General features: G+C 40.1%; 1 protein-coding gene across 7 annotated transcripts in view; it reads left to right on the top strand.

Annotated features, from left to right (window-relative positions):
- Positions 1–14064, top strand: part of SGO2 (shugoshin 2) — a 68406-nt gene that overhangs the window by 18137 nt on the left and 36205 nt on the right. Inside the window, exons 1-4 of one of the 7 annotated variants that reach the window (XM_060622862.3) lie at positions 4098–4217; positions 11096–11188; positions 11657–11788; positions 13602–13777. In XM_060622862.3, coding sequence (XP_060478845.3) covers position 11188; positions 11657–11788; positions 13602–13777 — 309 coding nt within the window. In that variant the 5' untranslated portion in view covers positions 4098–4217; positions 11096–11187. Of the gene's footprint in view, positions 1–4092; positions 4218–4242; positions 4747–10250; positions 10399–11095; positions 11189–11656; positions 11789–13601; positions 13778–14064 lie in introns of those variants that run through there. The other 6 variants (XM_060622865.3, XM_060622863.3, XM_060622867.3 and 3 more) reach the window with 6 other exon arrangements.

Below are 14064 nucleotides of genomic sequence, written 5' to 3'. Positions count from 1 at the left end.
ACTACAGATCCTCCTTCCACCCTGGATTCCCCTTCTGCTTTTGTCACTTCTGTTTTTATCCACAAAGAATTGTCTGCCCTCATCTTCACTGGGAAATGAATGACTTCTTGACTGTTAACCCCCAGGGTCATTCTTGCTCACATCTTCCTGTGGTATAAGGCAAGGTTGCCTGTCCCCTCTTTGAAATGAGCTCTTCCCTTGGCCTGCATGAAGCTTTTGTCTCCTCCTGCCCTTCACTGCTTCCCTGGATACCCTTTCATCTTTCCTCCATGTTGATGATCACCAGGGTTCTGCCTTCCACCCTCCTTGTGCTTCTACATACCCTCCGCCCATAATTTAATCACCTCCAGCAATTCCTATTACTGTCCATTGCTGACTCCCAAATCCAGATATCTCTTTTGAGTTCCATATTTTATATCTGTGTGCCTGCTGGACATTTCTACCTTAGATATCCTGAAGGGACTTCAAACAGCTGAATTCATTATTGTCCATGACTGCTATTCTTTTGCATTTGTAGTGAGGAGTAGAACAAAAAATGGGTATGTTGAGGAAGGGTACAGATGGAGGTCTCTTGGGACCCACTCCAGCAGCCAGGGGAATGTCCATGTGGAGAGAACTCTGGAGTTTTGGGCTTCAGGGCCCTGCACTGTTGGATGGTGCATGTTAATGTAAATCTGTTAGTGAAGCTAGTGATTATGACAGCTGACTTTTCAAGCCCTCCCCAAGCCTCCAGTGTGTATGGTTTGGATTTTATCACAGGAAATCTTGAGTAAAGAAATGCTTGAACCTCTTTGGAAAATCCTGTGGAGGCACAGGCTAGAGATTGGGAAGTAGACTCAACCCCTGTCTCAGTACAGCCCAGTGTGTGGATTAGGGTAGAGGTGATGAAAGAGTCCTCTGGCTGGAGGTCATCCAGCCAGACAGCCAGTTAGACCAAGACCCCTGATTATTTTATCCCTCCCCCAGAGAAGCCTCCCTGCCACACATACATAAACTTAGGTCAGAGATAAGATTGCTTAGTTCCCCTGTTACATATTCCCTGCCCTTGCCGAAACCAGAGAGACCATGTTGAATCATCTTAAATCTCTACTTATAATGTATGGGAATGGATTGTTTGCTTGTCTGCCTTATCCCTTAAGGAAACAGGATTTGCCTCATCCATTTTCACCTCTAGCATAATGCCAAATGCAAAAAGGACTAAAAATAAATAAATAAACTGAAGAAAAAGAGAAAGCTGGCAAGCAGGTAACATAAGTAAATTTACATGATGAATGTCATGCCTTGAAACTGAAATGACAGTGACCAGCCATTTCTTCCACTATCTCAAAATGGCCCCGGCCAGACTGCCTGTGTTCAAATTCTAGCTGTATCACATACTAAACTTTGCAGAATTTACTTACATTTTTTTGTGCCTCAGTTTTCTCAACCATAAAAAGGAAATAATAGTACCTACCACATAGGATCACTGTGAGAATTGAAAAGGCATATAAAGGGCTTGACACAGTGCCTAGGACATGGAAAATGCTAGATACATGTTATCTGCTGCTGTTATGATTATTACCTATTCCTAACCTGGCACAGCAGGAAGTCTTTTCATTGAAGAAAATAGAAATAATTATTATAATACAGTAGCATAAAATGCTGAAAAGAACCTTTATCATTCTTTTGGCTGCCCAGCTCAAAAGCCCTTCCTGAGCCTAAATGGGAGGTAGAGGTGGCCTCTTACTAAGAAGCTAAAAAAGCCAGACCCCGGCTGAATGTTCAGGACTCCCTTCCAGCTAGACTTTGTAACTTATGATCCAGGTTTTACCAGTGAGACACACTCAATGCAGGCCTACCAACAGGAGCTAGTGGCACCAGGCAGCAGGGATGGGGGACCTATATTAGGGTCATGCCCACTTTCTCTAAAGGTGGCAGTGGTGGAGGTCCCAGTGGTAGCATGTAGGGCCGCTGCTGGCTATGTAAGATCAACAGTATCCTCACAAGCTGTGCTGGTAGCATGACCGTGCTGGGTCTTTGTTGCCAAGACCCTCTTGTTCCTGTTTTCAAGTCCACTTCTCTATCCTCTCGAGAAGTGCTTTAAACCACCCAATGCCCTTTTCTGCTTCTGTCAGCCTGGGTTAGTTTTTCTTGGTGCAATTCAACCTGCCAGATTGATATACATTATGCATTCAGATGGTTTAATAAAATGTCAGTACACCATTTCTATTTTGTTTTATTGGTTTATTGATTTGCAATATGTGTCTTCTATTCAGCTCCTAGACAGGGACTGTTTTTCTTAGGTGATTGGTGAGGGGGGGTGGGTCAGGGCAATCAAATTTTAATTGACTGGAATCTACCCTTAGGTAAAAAAAAATCAGGCAATTAATGGGTGTAGGAATAAAGGAAAATGGAGGGAGAGGAGCAAAACCAGTACCTTGTGCAGGTATGATAAGAGTATCATAATAGGACCAAGAGCTCATTTAATTTAACTGGTTTATTTTACAGATAAGGAGCCTACAACAAAGAACACATAGCTAATGTGTGTTCAAGGTACAACTAACTGTCTCTTCACACTCCTAGTTCAGGGTTTCTGCCTCTATCCATTCTACCAAGAGGCAAATGACCTAAAAGCAGGCTGAAATCAAGGTAAATTCAGTTCAATTAATTATACCTTTTAAGTTTATGATTGTGAATGAAAAGAATTTACATTTTCAAGAGATTTTTTACAATTTACAAAGCATTGGTTTGTTAAATTCTTTCAACTGCCCAAAATAAGTTAATTATCACTTTTTTTAAAAAATAGGTTTTGGTATTCACGTCTTGAAAAAGTTTTGAACATCTCTTTTACCTCTGACTACTCTCCCTTTTCTATTTGTTTTGGTTTTGAAGTAGTAGCTACAAAATAAGACAAGAAAAAAGCAATGTAAGTGTACTTAGTTTTTTAAAATATTAATGTATTTGAACAAAATGATCTGCTGATTGGAACCATCATAAAAATATATTGGATGTTGTTATTAACCTCCATATTACAAATGAAGAAACAGAAGCTTAAAGAGATTATGTGGCTTGGCCAAGATTAAATAGGCACTAAATGGCAGAGCCATGTCATGGTTCATTTAAAAATCATGTAACATATATTGAGCATTTAATGTGTCAGGCTGGGTAAACAAGATACTGTGCTAGTTAATCCGTAGATAAACCAGAAATTTCTAAAACCAGTATATTACATACTGAACCACTTATATTGAAGTTTTTACTGAACTATAAACTGTAATTTTAGCAGCTGGCCAATCAATAAATACTCTTCTACTTATACAAGATTCATGTAGCCAGATCTCTTTGGACACCAATCTTTAAAGATATTAAACTAAAAGATCTAACTCAGAATCATGTTTGACATAATTCTTCTAGATTTTCTAAGGTAAAGTGGAAATCTGTGATTCTCAAATGTCCCCAAAAGGACAAAAAAATGACAGGAATATGAAGTTGACTGCATCACTCTATAACCAATTATTAAAATCTAGATTTAGTAAGCTATTTTCAGTTTCTGTCTAATGACATACAAAGAGGATATTTTATTCTCTGTATAGTTTTCCCAGGTTTTTCTATAGATTATAAAGTCACTCGTGAAAGGAAAACTAACTGACTTGGAACACAAAGTGAATAATATATGTTTTAATGTAGTTGGGTGTAACGGAAAATGCCATTCTTGTATATTTAGTTGAATCAAACCATTTGTTTAAGACCTAAATGTTCAAAGAAATTTCATTGCCACTTTTCCTTCAGCAAGTTGAAAGAAAAATAGGGAGTGCTTTTAAGTGAAAAACTAAATAAAGGTCCTGGCATCATAATGCAAAGATGACTGTTACGCCTTTTAGACCTCTAATAAAGGCATTTTTGTTAAAGGAACGTTTCCTTTTCGGTCAATGCATCAAAAGACAGAACAACAGCCACCCGCCACCACCACCCCCAGCCCCGCCCCTGGTCCAAGCTGCCACTTTCACCTTCGTTCAATAGACCCTGCCTTGCCTGGAAACGCCCCCTCTGGCCCTCAGCTCGAGGTACCGCCCCTTCACCTCCCACTTCCTGGTAACCGCGCTCCTTTGCGCGGCCTCCTGGGGATCTGATTGGCTGATGTGGCAACCGCTAACGGCTGCGGAGTTTAAACCAGAGCCGTAGCCGCTGGCGCTGAGCTTCTCAGGCTGGGTGGTCGTCGCCCCCATGGTGAAAGGGCGGTAAGTCAGGGACCTCGGCGCGGCCGCCCTTTGCTTGGGGAGATCCGTGCCTTTCCCAGCCGAAACTCTCAGCGCTGCTCTCTTGAGTCTTCCGTCAAGGGAGCCGTGCGCGGCCCGTGGTCCCGCCCACCCTCCGCCCTCTGGTATCGCGAACTGAGGCCGCGCTCTCAGGGGCTCGTTGGGGAACTCTCCGGTTTGGATCTGAGTGGCTACATCTTGTCTCTTTGATTTTGTGCCCGGCTGGGTGAGAGGTACGAGCGGCCAGTTAGAAGGTCAGCTCCTTGAAGGAAGAGATTTCAGTCTTTGTGACTGCACTACTCCTGCTTTTTAGAGCATTATCTAGGTCATTGTGAACCTTCAGTAAATACCTGCTGGGTGAGCGTTGGAGACTGCTTACCCAGGTTCTTAAATGATCCCTCTCCTTTGGAGTGATCATTTGGAAGGAGGGCTGGCTGAAGGCGAAGGGGTGATGGAAGACTGGGAAAAACTTAGAACTTGAACTGCGTCTTGATTTACAGGTAGGACTTCGGTAAGGAATAGGGACTATGATTTTTCTAGATGAAGAATCCAATTCAGAACTGGATGTGGAATTTAATATTTCTGATATAGAGTTAGCCGAGATGATGGCCAGACAGGAGCTACAGAATAATAATAAATAGGTCGTATTAGTGAGTGCTATGTGCCAAGTCCTGTACTAGGCACTGCACATACATCGGCTCATTTAGTCCCTACAATTAGATGTACTTACTATTACTTTATAAGCCTGAAAGTTGAAACCTAGAGACATTAAAATAACATAGCTATGAAATGTTAGAACTGAGACTCCCAACAGAGTCCCAACCGGTATTTAAAATACCTCAATCTCTGTACCATAATCATCCTTGAATGGTACTCCAGTGGCCTGGCCTTGGTTCCTAAAGTGTTACTTGGTGAGGTTGTTAATGTGGAGGGTGACAGGGCAGTGTTAAAAGGAAGACTCTGATTTCTGGCATGAGCATTTGGGTGGGTGATTGATAGTGTCACTTATTAAGTTAGGGAACCAGGGACCAACTTATTGGGGAGGACAATTCAGCGATGGTTTCCTAATTAGTAAAATGAGATTTAGTCTTCCTGACTGGATTTTTCTGGAGATGGACTAGATACCTATGCCAGTGTCTCTTCACAGGTGTAAGATGCAACCATTTATCTGTGGAATTTCTGTATGTGCCTGTGTTCTATCTATGCAATAGATAGTGATCTTTGATTTTACCTTTTTTCTTTTTTGACAAAATTTTTAGAATACTTTAAACTTCTTTCCCATTGCAGAAAATTCTTCTAAAACCATATTCCCATTATTAACTTGACATCACCCAACATCTGCCCAACACTTTCAAAGGAGACTCATTCCAGCATTGGTCAGTTTTAGTATTTGACACTTCTTCCATTTATCCATAGTTGTTTCTTCAACAAATGTTTAACCAGTAGCTGCTATGTGCCAGGCACTCTTTTGGCTCTAAGGGTACAGCAGCAAACAAACTTCACAAAAATCCGTGCCCTCATGGAACAGATTTTAGTAGAAGACAGTAAATTAAATAAGGAAATTATGTGGTCTTATATTAGACACTGATAAGTTAATGGAGAAAATATATAATAGGATAGTGAAATGGGGTCAGGTGAGTAATTTTAAATATTTGGTCTGGAAAGGCTAAGAAAATGACATATTAGTAAAGACTTGAAGAAAGTGAGTAAACCCCATGATTATTTGGAGGAAGAGTTGATACAAAGAAGAAAAAAAAACCGGGAATATAAAGATTCTGCAGTGGGAGTATGCCACGGTAGCCAATGGCTGGAGCTTAGTGAGTGAAGGAAGAGTGATGAAGAGGTCAGAGAGGTACTGGATGGGGAATTGGGGAGGGGGGGGGGAGTGTTAAACTGTGTAGTACTTTACAGGCCATTGCAAGGATTATGACTCTACTCCAGTGATATGGGAACCACTGGAGGGTTTTTAACGGAGGAGTGACATGAATTAAGTGTAAAGGGATGATTTTGGTTACTAGGTTGAGAATAGATAGTAGGAAGGAAGGTGGAAACAAGAACACCATTTAGGTAGTTACAGCAATAATGTACATGAGAGAGAATGGCCACTTGGATCAGAGTGATAGCAATAGGTGGCCCATGTGAACATGTTGTGAAGGTCAGGCCAGCATGACTGATGATCGAGTGGATGTGGGATGTGAGACAAAGATGTTTCTGAGCTGAGCAGGTGGAGATGGAGTTTCCATTAAATGAGATGGAGGAGACACAGTGGAGCAGGTTTGGGTGTGTTGAGTTTAGGACATGTTAAATTTGAGCTGCAGACGTGCTTGGGTGGCTCAGCCAGCTAAGCTTCTGACTCTTAGTTTCTGCTTAGGTCATGATCTCACAGTTGGTGAGTTCAAGCCCTGCATCACTCTGGACTGATGGTGCAGAGCCTGCTTGAGATTCTCTCTCTCTCTCTCTCTCTCTCTCTCTCTCTCCCTCTCCCTCTCTCCCTCTCTCCCTCCCTCTCTCTCCCTCTCTCTCTCTGTCCTTCCTGCATCTTTCTCTCTCTCTCTCTCTCTCTCTCTCTCTCTCTCAGAATAAATAAACTTAAGATTTTTTTTTTTTTTTTTGAGATACATATTAGACATCCAAGTTGGAGATGAGGAGTAGGCAGTTGGATAAATAAGTCTGGAGTTGATCAGGGATATAAATTTGTAAGCCGCCCCACATCACTCTGTACTGATGGTGCAGAGCCTGCTTGAGATTCTCTCTCTCTCTCTCTCTCTCTCTCTGTCTCTGTCTCTGTCTCTGTCTCTGTCTCTCTCTCCCTCTCTCTCTGTCCTTCCTGCATCTTTCTCTCTCTCTCTCTCTCTCTCTCTCAGAATAAATAAACTTAAGATTTTGTTTTTTGAGATACATATTAGACATCCAAGTTGGAGATGAGGAGTAGGCAGTTGGATAAATAAGTCTGGAATTGATCAGGGATATAAATTTGTAAGCCATTGGCATTTAGATTTAAAAGCCAGAACACTAGATGATACTCTCACAGTAGTTTATGTACATAGAAAAGAGATGTGACCCAAGGATTGAGATTTGGGGCACTCCAATGGTAAGAGGTTAGGGAGATGAAGAATAACAGAAGAGACTTAGAAGAAGTGGTCAGTGAGAAGGGAAAAACCAAGGAGAATGTTTTTTAAAAGATTGCTAAAGAAAGTATTGCAGAGAGAATGACCTGATATTAAATACTCTGATTAAAAAAAAAAAAATACTGTGATTAAAATTAGATCAATTGAGAACTGTATCTTGACTACTATATCTGATTTAGCAATGCTGCAATTTAGTGACTTCAATTATCAATATCCATACGGTAGTGATGAGAGCAACAACTTGAGTGGAGTAGATCAAGAGGGAATGGCAGGGGATGAACTGAAGACTGCAAGTATAGACAACTCTTTTAAAGGAACTTGCGATAGGGGCGCCTGGGTGGCTCAGTCAGTTGAGCGTCCGACTTCGGCTCAGGTCATGATCTCGCGGTCTGTGAGTTCGTGCCTTGCGTCAGGCTCTGTGCTGACAGCTCAGAGCCTGGAGCCTGTTTCAGATTCTGTGTCTCCCTCTCTCTCTGCCCCTCCCCCACTCATGCTCTGTCTCTCTCTCACTCTGTCAGAAATAAACATAAAAAAAAGAAATTAAGGGAACTTGCGATAAAGAGAAACAGAACTAGGGTAATAACATTCCAGCATCAAGAGATCACTTGTATCTTTTTAAATGTTCCATGTTTATGCATTTACACTTGCCATCCCTTCTTCTGGAATACCCTTTCTAATCTTGATACCTAACAAATTCTTTGTTTTTAAGACTTATTTGTTCATTGAACAAATATTTGTTGTGTTCATGTTATTTTCCAGGCCCTGTTACACGGGCCACGGAATATATCAGTGAATAAAACAGAAAAATCTATGACCTTCTGGAACTTAAATTCTAGTTGGGGAAAACAGGAAGTAAGTAAATTCTGTAGAATATTAGATAGTGCTTTAAATGCTATGGAAAAAAATAGAAAAGGGTAAGAATGATCAGACATGCCAAGAGAAGGAGCTACAGTTTTGAATGGCCTCAGTGAGAAGGTGACACGAGTAAAGACTTGGAGGAGAGTGAATGAGCCTTTTATATATCTGGAGGAAGAGCTTTCTGAGTAGAAAGAATGACCAGTACAATGGACTTGAGGCTGAAGGATGCCTACCATCTGCCAGGAGCAATTAGAGCTTGGTAGCCAGTGTGGCCTGGAAGGAATGGACTAGTGAACAGAAGAAGGTTCAAATTGGAGAAATGGAAAGAAGAGCAGATGTTGAAGGGACTTCTTGACCACTGAAGGACTTCAGCTTTTATTCTGAGAGAAATGGGACCATCAGGGAGTTTTTTAGATTGTCTAGACTAAAAAATGCGCTGTAGTGAGGGCAGCAGTGGGAATAGGGGGATAAGAGGCTGTTGCAATAATTCAAGTAAGATGAGTCCGTGCCTTGATCTGGGCTGATAGTAGTGGAAGTGCTGAGAAGTGGTCAGGTTCCTAATGTACTGTGAAGGTTGATTGGGATAGGAGAGAGAATTTTGGCCAGAGCAACTAGAAGGATGGTGTTGCTATTAACTGAAATAGAGAAGGCTCTGACTGAAGCAGGTATGAGCAGGTTAAGTTTGATATGCCCTGTTATAATTGTTTAAGCAGAATTGTGAATCCAGGGAGGTTCAGGAAAGAGATCCAAACTGAGATCATAAAGTTTAGAGTTCTTGGCATTTTCTAGGTGGTATTTTAGCCATGACTATCAAATCACCAAAGGAGTGAGTATAGATACCCAGAGGAGATCCAAGGAGAAAATCTGTTACAAGTTTGGAACATTTGTAAAAGAGAAAAGAAACAGCTAATTAAGTAGAGGAAAAAACCCAGAAGTTTGGTGTGCTGGCAGCCAAGGAAAGATAATTTTCGAGGAGGAAAGAGAAATAACCATATCAAATGCTGCTGCTGGATCAAGTTAGATGAGGACTGAAAATTGACCATTAGATTTAGCAGTGTGATGGTACTTCAAGATTAGCACTTTTGGTGTAGTCATAGTGAAAGTCTGAGTGACATTGGTTTAGGAAAGAATTGGAAACTGAGTACAGACAGTTCTTTCAAGGAGTTTTGCTATAAAGAGCTTCAGAGAAATGGAGGAGTAGTCTGAGGACGAAGTGGGAACAAGGGAAGGTTTTTTAAGATGAAGGAAATAGCAGTATGTTTGTATGTTGATGAGAATGATCCAGTGGAAAAAAATGACAATGAAGAGGAGAGAATTATGGAGTTATGTCTTTGAGGAGGCAGGATAGCATGAAGTCCAGTGCATGGATCCTTATCTAAGCAAAGCAGGACTGACATTAGAAGATAGATGGTTCATCCATCATAGTGGAGAGAAGACAAGGGCACAGATACAGATGATAATGGGTAGGTAATTGTAATGAGAGCTTTGACAGAGTTCTCTACAGGTTGCTTCAGTGTTCTCAGAGTAATAGTGAGCCAGGATATGAAATTAGCAGCCAATAAAGAGTGACCCAGAGGTTGGCTATATATACCATCAGGATGTAAAGGGTTATAGAGTCTGATGACATTATATTCAAGGCTGGGGATTTTTAGGGAGGAGAGAGAACAAATGGTCTGCAAGCATGAATGTAGTGCATCCTTTAGGAGGTGAAAGGGAGAAAATGGCCACCTCCTGACAGGGAGGGGAATCTGCATCTTCCTGGGAGCAGCTGGTTCAAGAAGATGAAGGGACCATTTAGAGGAGGGACTGAAGTTAGAGGTTTTGATAGTGATGGATTGTGAGTTCCAGAGACCTTCACAAGGTAGGGCAGGGGTGAGATATGAAGACTCTTCATTTTCTGTGGCTGTTGTAACAAATGACCACAAACCAGGTGACTTTAAACAGCAGAAATTTGTTTTCTCACAGTTCTGGAGGCCAAAAGTCCAAACTCAGTGTTGCTGAGCTGAAATTCTGGTGTTTGCAGGGCTGTAGTCCCCCGGAGGCTCCAGGGGAGAATCTGTTCTTTGCCTGTTTCAGCTTATGGTGGCTGCCAGCAATCCTTGGCTTCTGGCTGGATCACTCAATCTCTTCCTCTCTCCTGTATGGACACCAATGAGGCCATTTGGAGGCCTAACTAGGTATAATCCAGAATAACCTCTCTATCACAAGATCCTCAACTTAATCACGTCTATAAAAACCCTTTTTCCACATAAGGCTTAGAATGTAAGGATTAAGACCCGATATCTTGGGGAGACCATTTTTTAGCCTACCACAGAGCTACAGGAGGATTAGGATGAGGGAGATAGGGAGATGACAGTGACCTGGGAGTCCAAAGATTCTGTGATTGACATGAAGAGCATAGTGAAATTAGTCCTGTGGATTTAAGTCAGGTAGTGGTGGAAAGGTTGAGTATTGGAAGTTAGGCAAGTGCAGGTAATGGGGTTTCTTCTTGATCTCTGAAGATAGAGACAAAGAAGCTTGGGGAGGGAATGGGAGCTTTGAAAGGTTAGTCTTGTCTAAGTACATAGCTCAACGTCAACTGTCCCTTCTCAGTAAAACCTTTTCTGATCATTTTCCTCTGCCCAGGCAGAGTTAATTACTTTTATGCATTGTATATTATATCATTTATTCTTGTCATAGTATAATGTGATTATCTTCTTCTTTCTACTTTTAGACTTTAAGGTCTAATAGGCCATAACTGTAATGGACAAATAGACACACTCAAGATATCCTGCCTAGTCCTCCAAACTAGCTAGTATGCCTCCTCTCCCATAAGATTAGGTATATCTGTTCTGTGCATTCTCTAAGGTTACACTTCTTACATTGTCAAAATAGGATCTGTACCTACGGTGGACTCTACATTCCATGACTGACATGCCTATACAACCGTATCCTGTTTTCTGTCTGCTGTGCCTAACCTAGCTCCTAGTATGTAGACATAATAATATAGATTTGAATGAAAAAATTGTCATTTACCTTTTTTGGATACCACTTTAAACCACTCCTGGCTACTTGCATACTTTCAGATTTTATACAAAGCGTTTTGTAAATTCTTTTTTTTTTTTAATGTTTATTTATTTTTGAGAGAGAGACACACAGAGTGGGAGTGGGAGAAGGTCAGAGAGAGAGGGAGACACAGAATCCAAAGCAGGCTCCAGGCTCTGAGCTGTTAGCACAGAGCCCGATACGGGGCTCAAAGTCACAAAGAGTGAGATCAGACCTGAAACAAAGTTGGATGCTTAACTGACTGAGCCACCCAGGCACCCCTGTAAATACTTACACACAAACAAATTATACCATATAAGTCATGATTATTACCTTCTGGAATGTATCAGATACCCTTTTTTCTTTTATTAATCATTGCTCTGATTTCTTTCTTTCTTGTTTTTACTTCAGTGATGGAGAACCCAGTGATGGAAACTAGCTCACTTTTTACCTCAGGAATTAAGAGACATGTGAAAGACAGAATTTCAAAGACTGGGAAGTTGAATGTTTCTCTTGCTTCAAAAATCAAAACAAAAATACTAAGTAAGTGCTATTGGTTTTAAAGTATGCTCACATTTTTACTTTCCCTTGGAGAATTGATACAGTATTTGGCACTTCATTTTATCAAGTATAGAAAATGACTAAAATGACAATTTTTGTTAAGCGATACATTTTGTGCATTCAATCCTTTCTGTCTCCTTCAACTCTTATTAGTTTAACGGATATGATGATTTACCCTCAGTGGTGACAGCAGAATTTTCAGCAGTGAGGCCGGGGTAGCCTAAGGCAGCTACCTCCTACACTGCAAAGAAAATACCAATGTGACATTTCAGGAAAAGAGCTAAAAAACAAGTGACAGATTGTTCTAGTATGCTGTAGCAATTGGATGATGGGTAATCTAGAATGATTGGCCCAGGTAGAGTGTCGTCATGGGTGATTTTATATAGCCAAAGCTCATGATGGTATTGAACATTTTGGAGATAGGTTTCATGGATTCTGGAACTAAGAGGTCAGAAGGGGAAAAAAAAAAAAAAAAAGTGGGAAAAACTGCCAATATAAATTTCCATTACTTCTGAAACTTATCTCAGTGTTTCCTATCCATCTCAGCAGGAGTAGAGAAGGTTTCCTGTAGATATAACATGTTTGAAGGGTAATTGTGTGTGCCCTCTGAAATAGCTGAACCTCCTGAGTATCTTTAAATCTTAATGTTGCTCCTACCCAGGTCTCTAGAATCATGTGGTATATTAGACCACCTTGTGTAGTGGCTGTTTGCTATTCTCTTTGGCAGGACCATTGCACACTCACTATTATGAAGGAACATCCGGAGTTTGAGGAGTGCGACAGGAAAATATTATCCTTTAGCTCTGGAAGTCTTAAACTGGTTCTAGTCTGTTTTCGTTCTAGTCTGTTTTCTGTGTCAAGGGTGGCTGTGTGAAACTACTTTCTTTATGCAAAAGATAAAGTACTTTTTTGGACCCTTTTTTTGATGCCCAAACAATGCTTGAATATTTAAAATATGTTATTACTTTTATAAACTTATTTTATAGATACTAAACTTCCATTCAGTGGGATATGTTGTTGAATAGTAGCATTTAAATCTAAATTATGAAAATGTAAGTATGGTTTATGTGTACTAAGGGAACACACTATATTTAAGGTGAGCTTTACCAAGGAATTCACGATTAAATTTCTCTAACAACACAGAAGCATTTCTGATTTAAATTATATTTACATAGTGCTTGTAAAGAGAAGGCATCAAGTTTAGATTGCAGTAAATGCCAAGAAATAAGAATTGGATATTTAGGGTAGCAATAGAAAATCCCACAGGGTTTAGATGGTCTGTCCAACTTTACACTCATTATGGTCCCTTTCACTCAAAATTTTGAAAAATGGGCTTTGGAAGCATTAACTGATGTGTTCCATTCTGGAGCCACAGAAACTGACTTTAAGATTTTAATGGCTACCCTAATACCTATGGGATATCTCCAGTTAGAGCTTTGGAATCAGCTTCTCCATTCTACCTCCTAGTCAAAGTAGGAGGGAAGGTAGGGCAGCAAGTATCAAGATTTAGTTTTTATGACTGGTCTAATTATCTAGGATCCTGCATCTGTCCTAGACATCCTTTATCCCTAACTCTATTTACAACATTCTGCATTCCTTACAGTTCGTTTGTTCTTCATCTTCTGTCTGGCTTTTATTTCTGGTCTGTATACATTTTTTTTTTAATATTGTCATTCTGTTGTTTTCCAGCCTTTAGTTAAGACTTATAAGTGAAATATATGTTGCCTAAAATAGTTTTATAAGGATATGAAAACAAGGTATAAGTTCAATATTAACTTAAAAATTTTTTTTACAGATAATTCTTCCATTTTCAAAATTTCTTTAAAGCACAACAACAGGGCATTAGCTCAAGCTCTTAGTAGAGAAAAAGAAAATTCTCGAAGGGTTACAACTGAAAAAACGCTATTGCAAAAAGAAGTGGAGAAACTGAATTTTGAGAATGCATTTCTTCGCCTAAAACTAAATAATTTGGTATGAATACTATATTGTGTTTGAATTCTAAATTATAACTAAAATCTTAACTGTGTTATTAAAGAAGCTCTAAAAGTGTTTTTCAAATATCTAATTATTGTAAAAAATTATTGAAAGAATATGCCATGTTAGTGGACAAACTTAATGGGTAATAAAATAGGTGTCTTTAACTCTACATTCTAAATGTCACTTACAGCCCTGCAAACCAGTATAATACCTTGATCATTATTTGGTTGTTTATCATTAGCAAAACTTGGTGCATTACAACAATGGGCATAATTCCTCCA

Source organism: Panthera onca, chromosome C1 (genome assembly GCF_046562875.1).
Source record: "Panthera onca isolate mPanOnc1 chromosome C1, mPanOnc1 haplotype 2, whole genome shotgun sequence".
NCBI classification, from domain to species: domain Eukaryota; kingdom Metazoa; phylum Chordata; class Mammalia; order Carnivora; family Felidae; genus Panthera; species Panthera onca.
The sequence above is the reverse complement of the archived record's forward strand: the minus strand, read 5'-3'. Positions and strand labels throughout refer to the sequence as shown.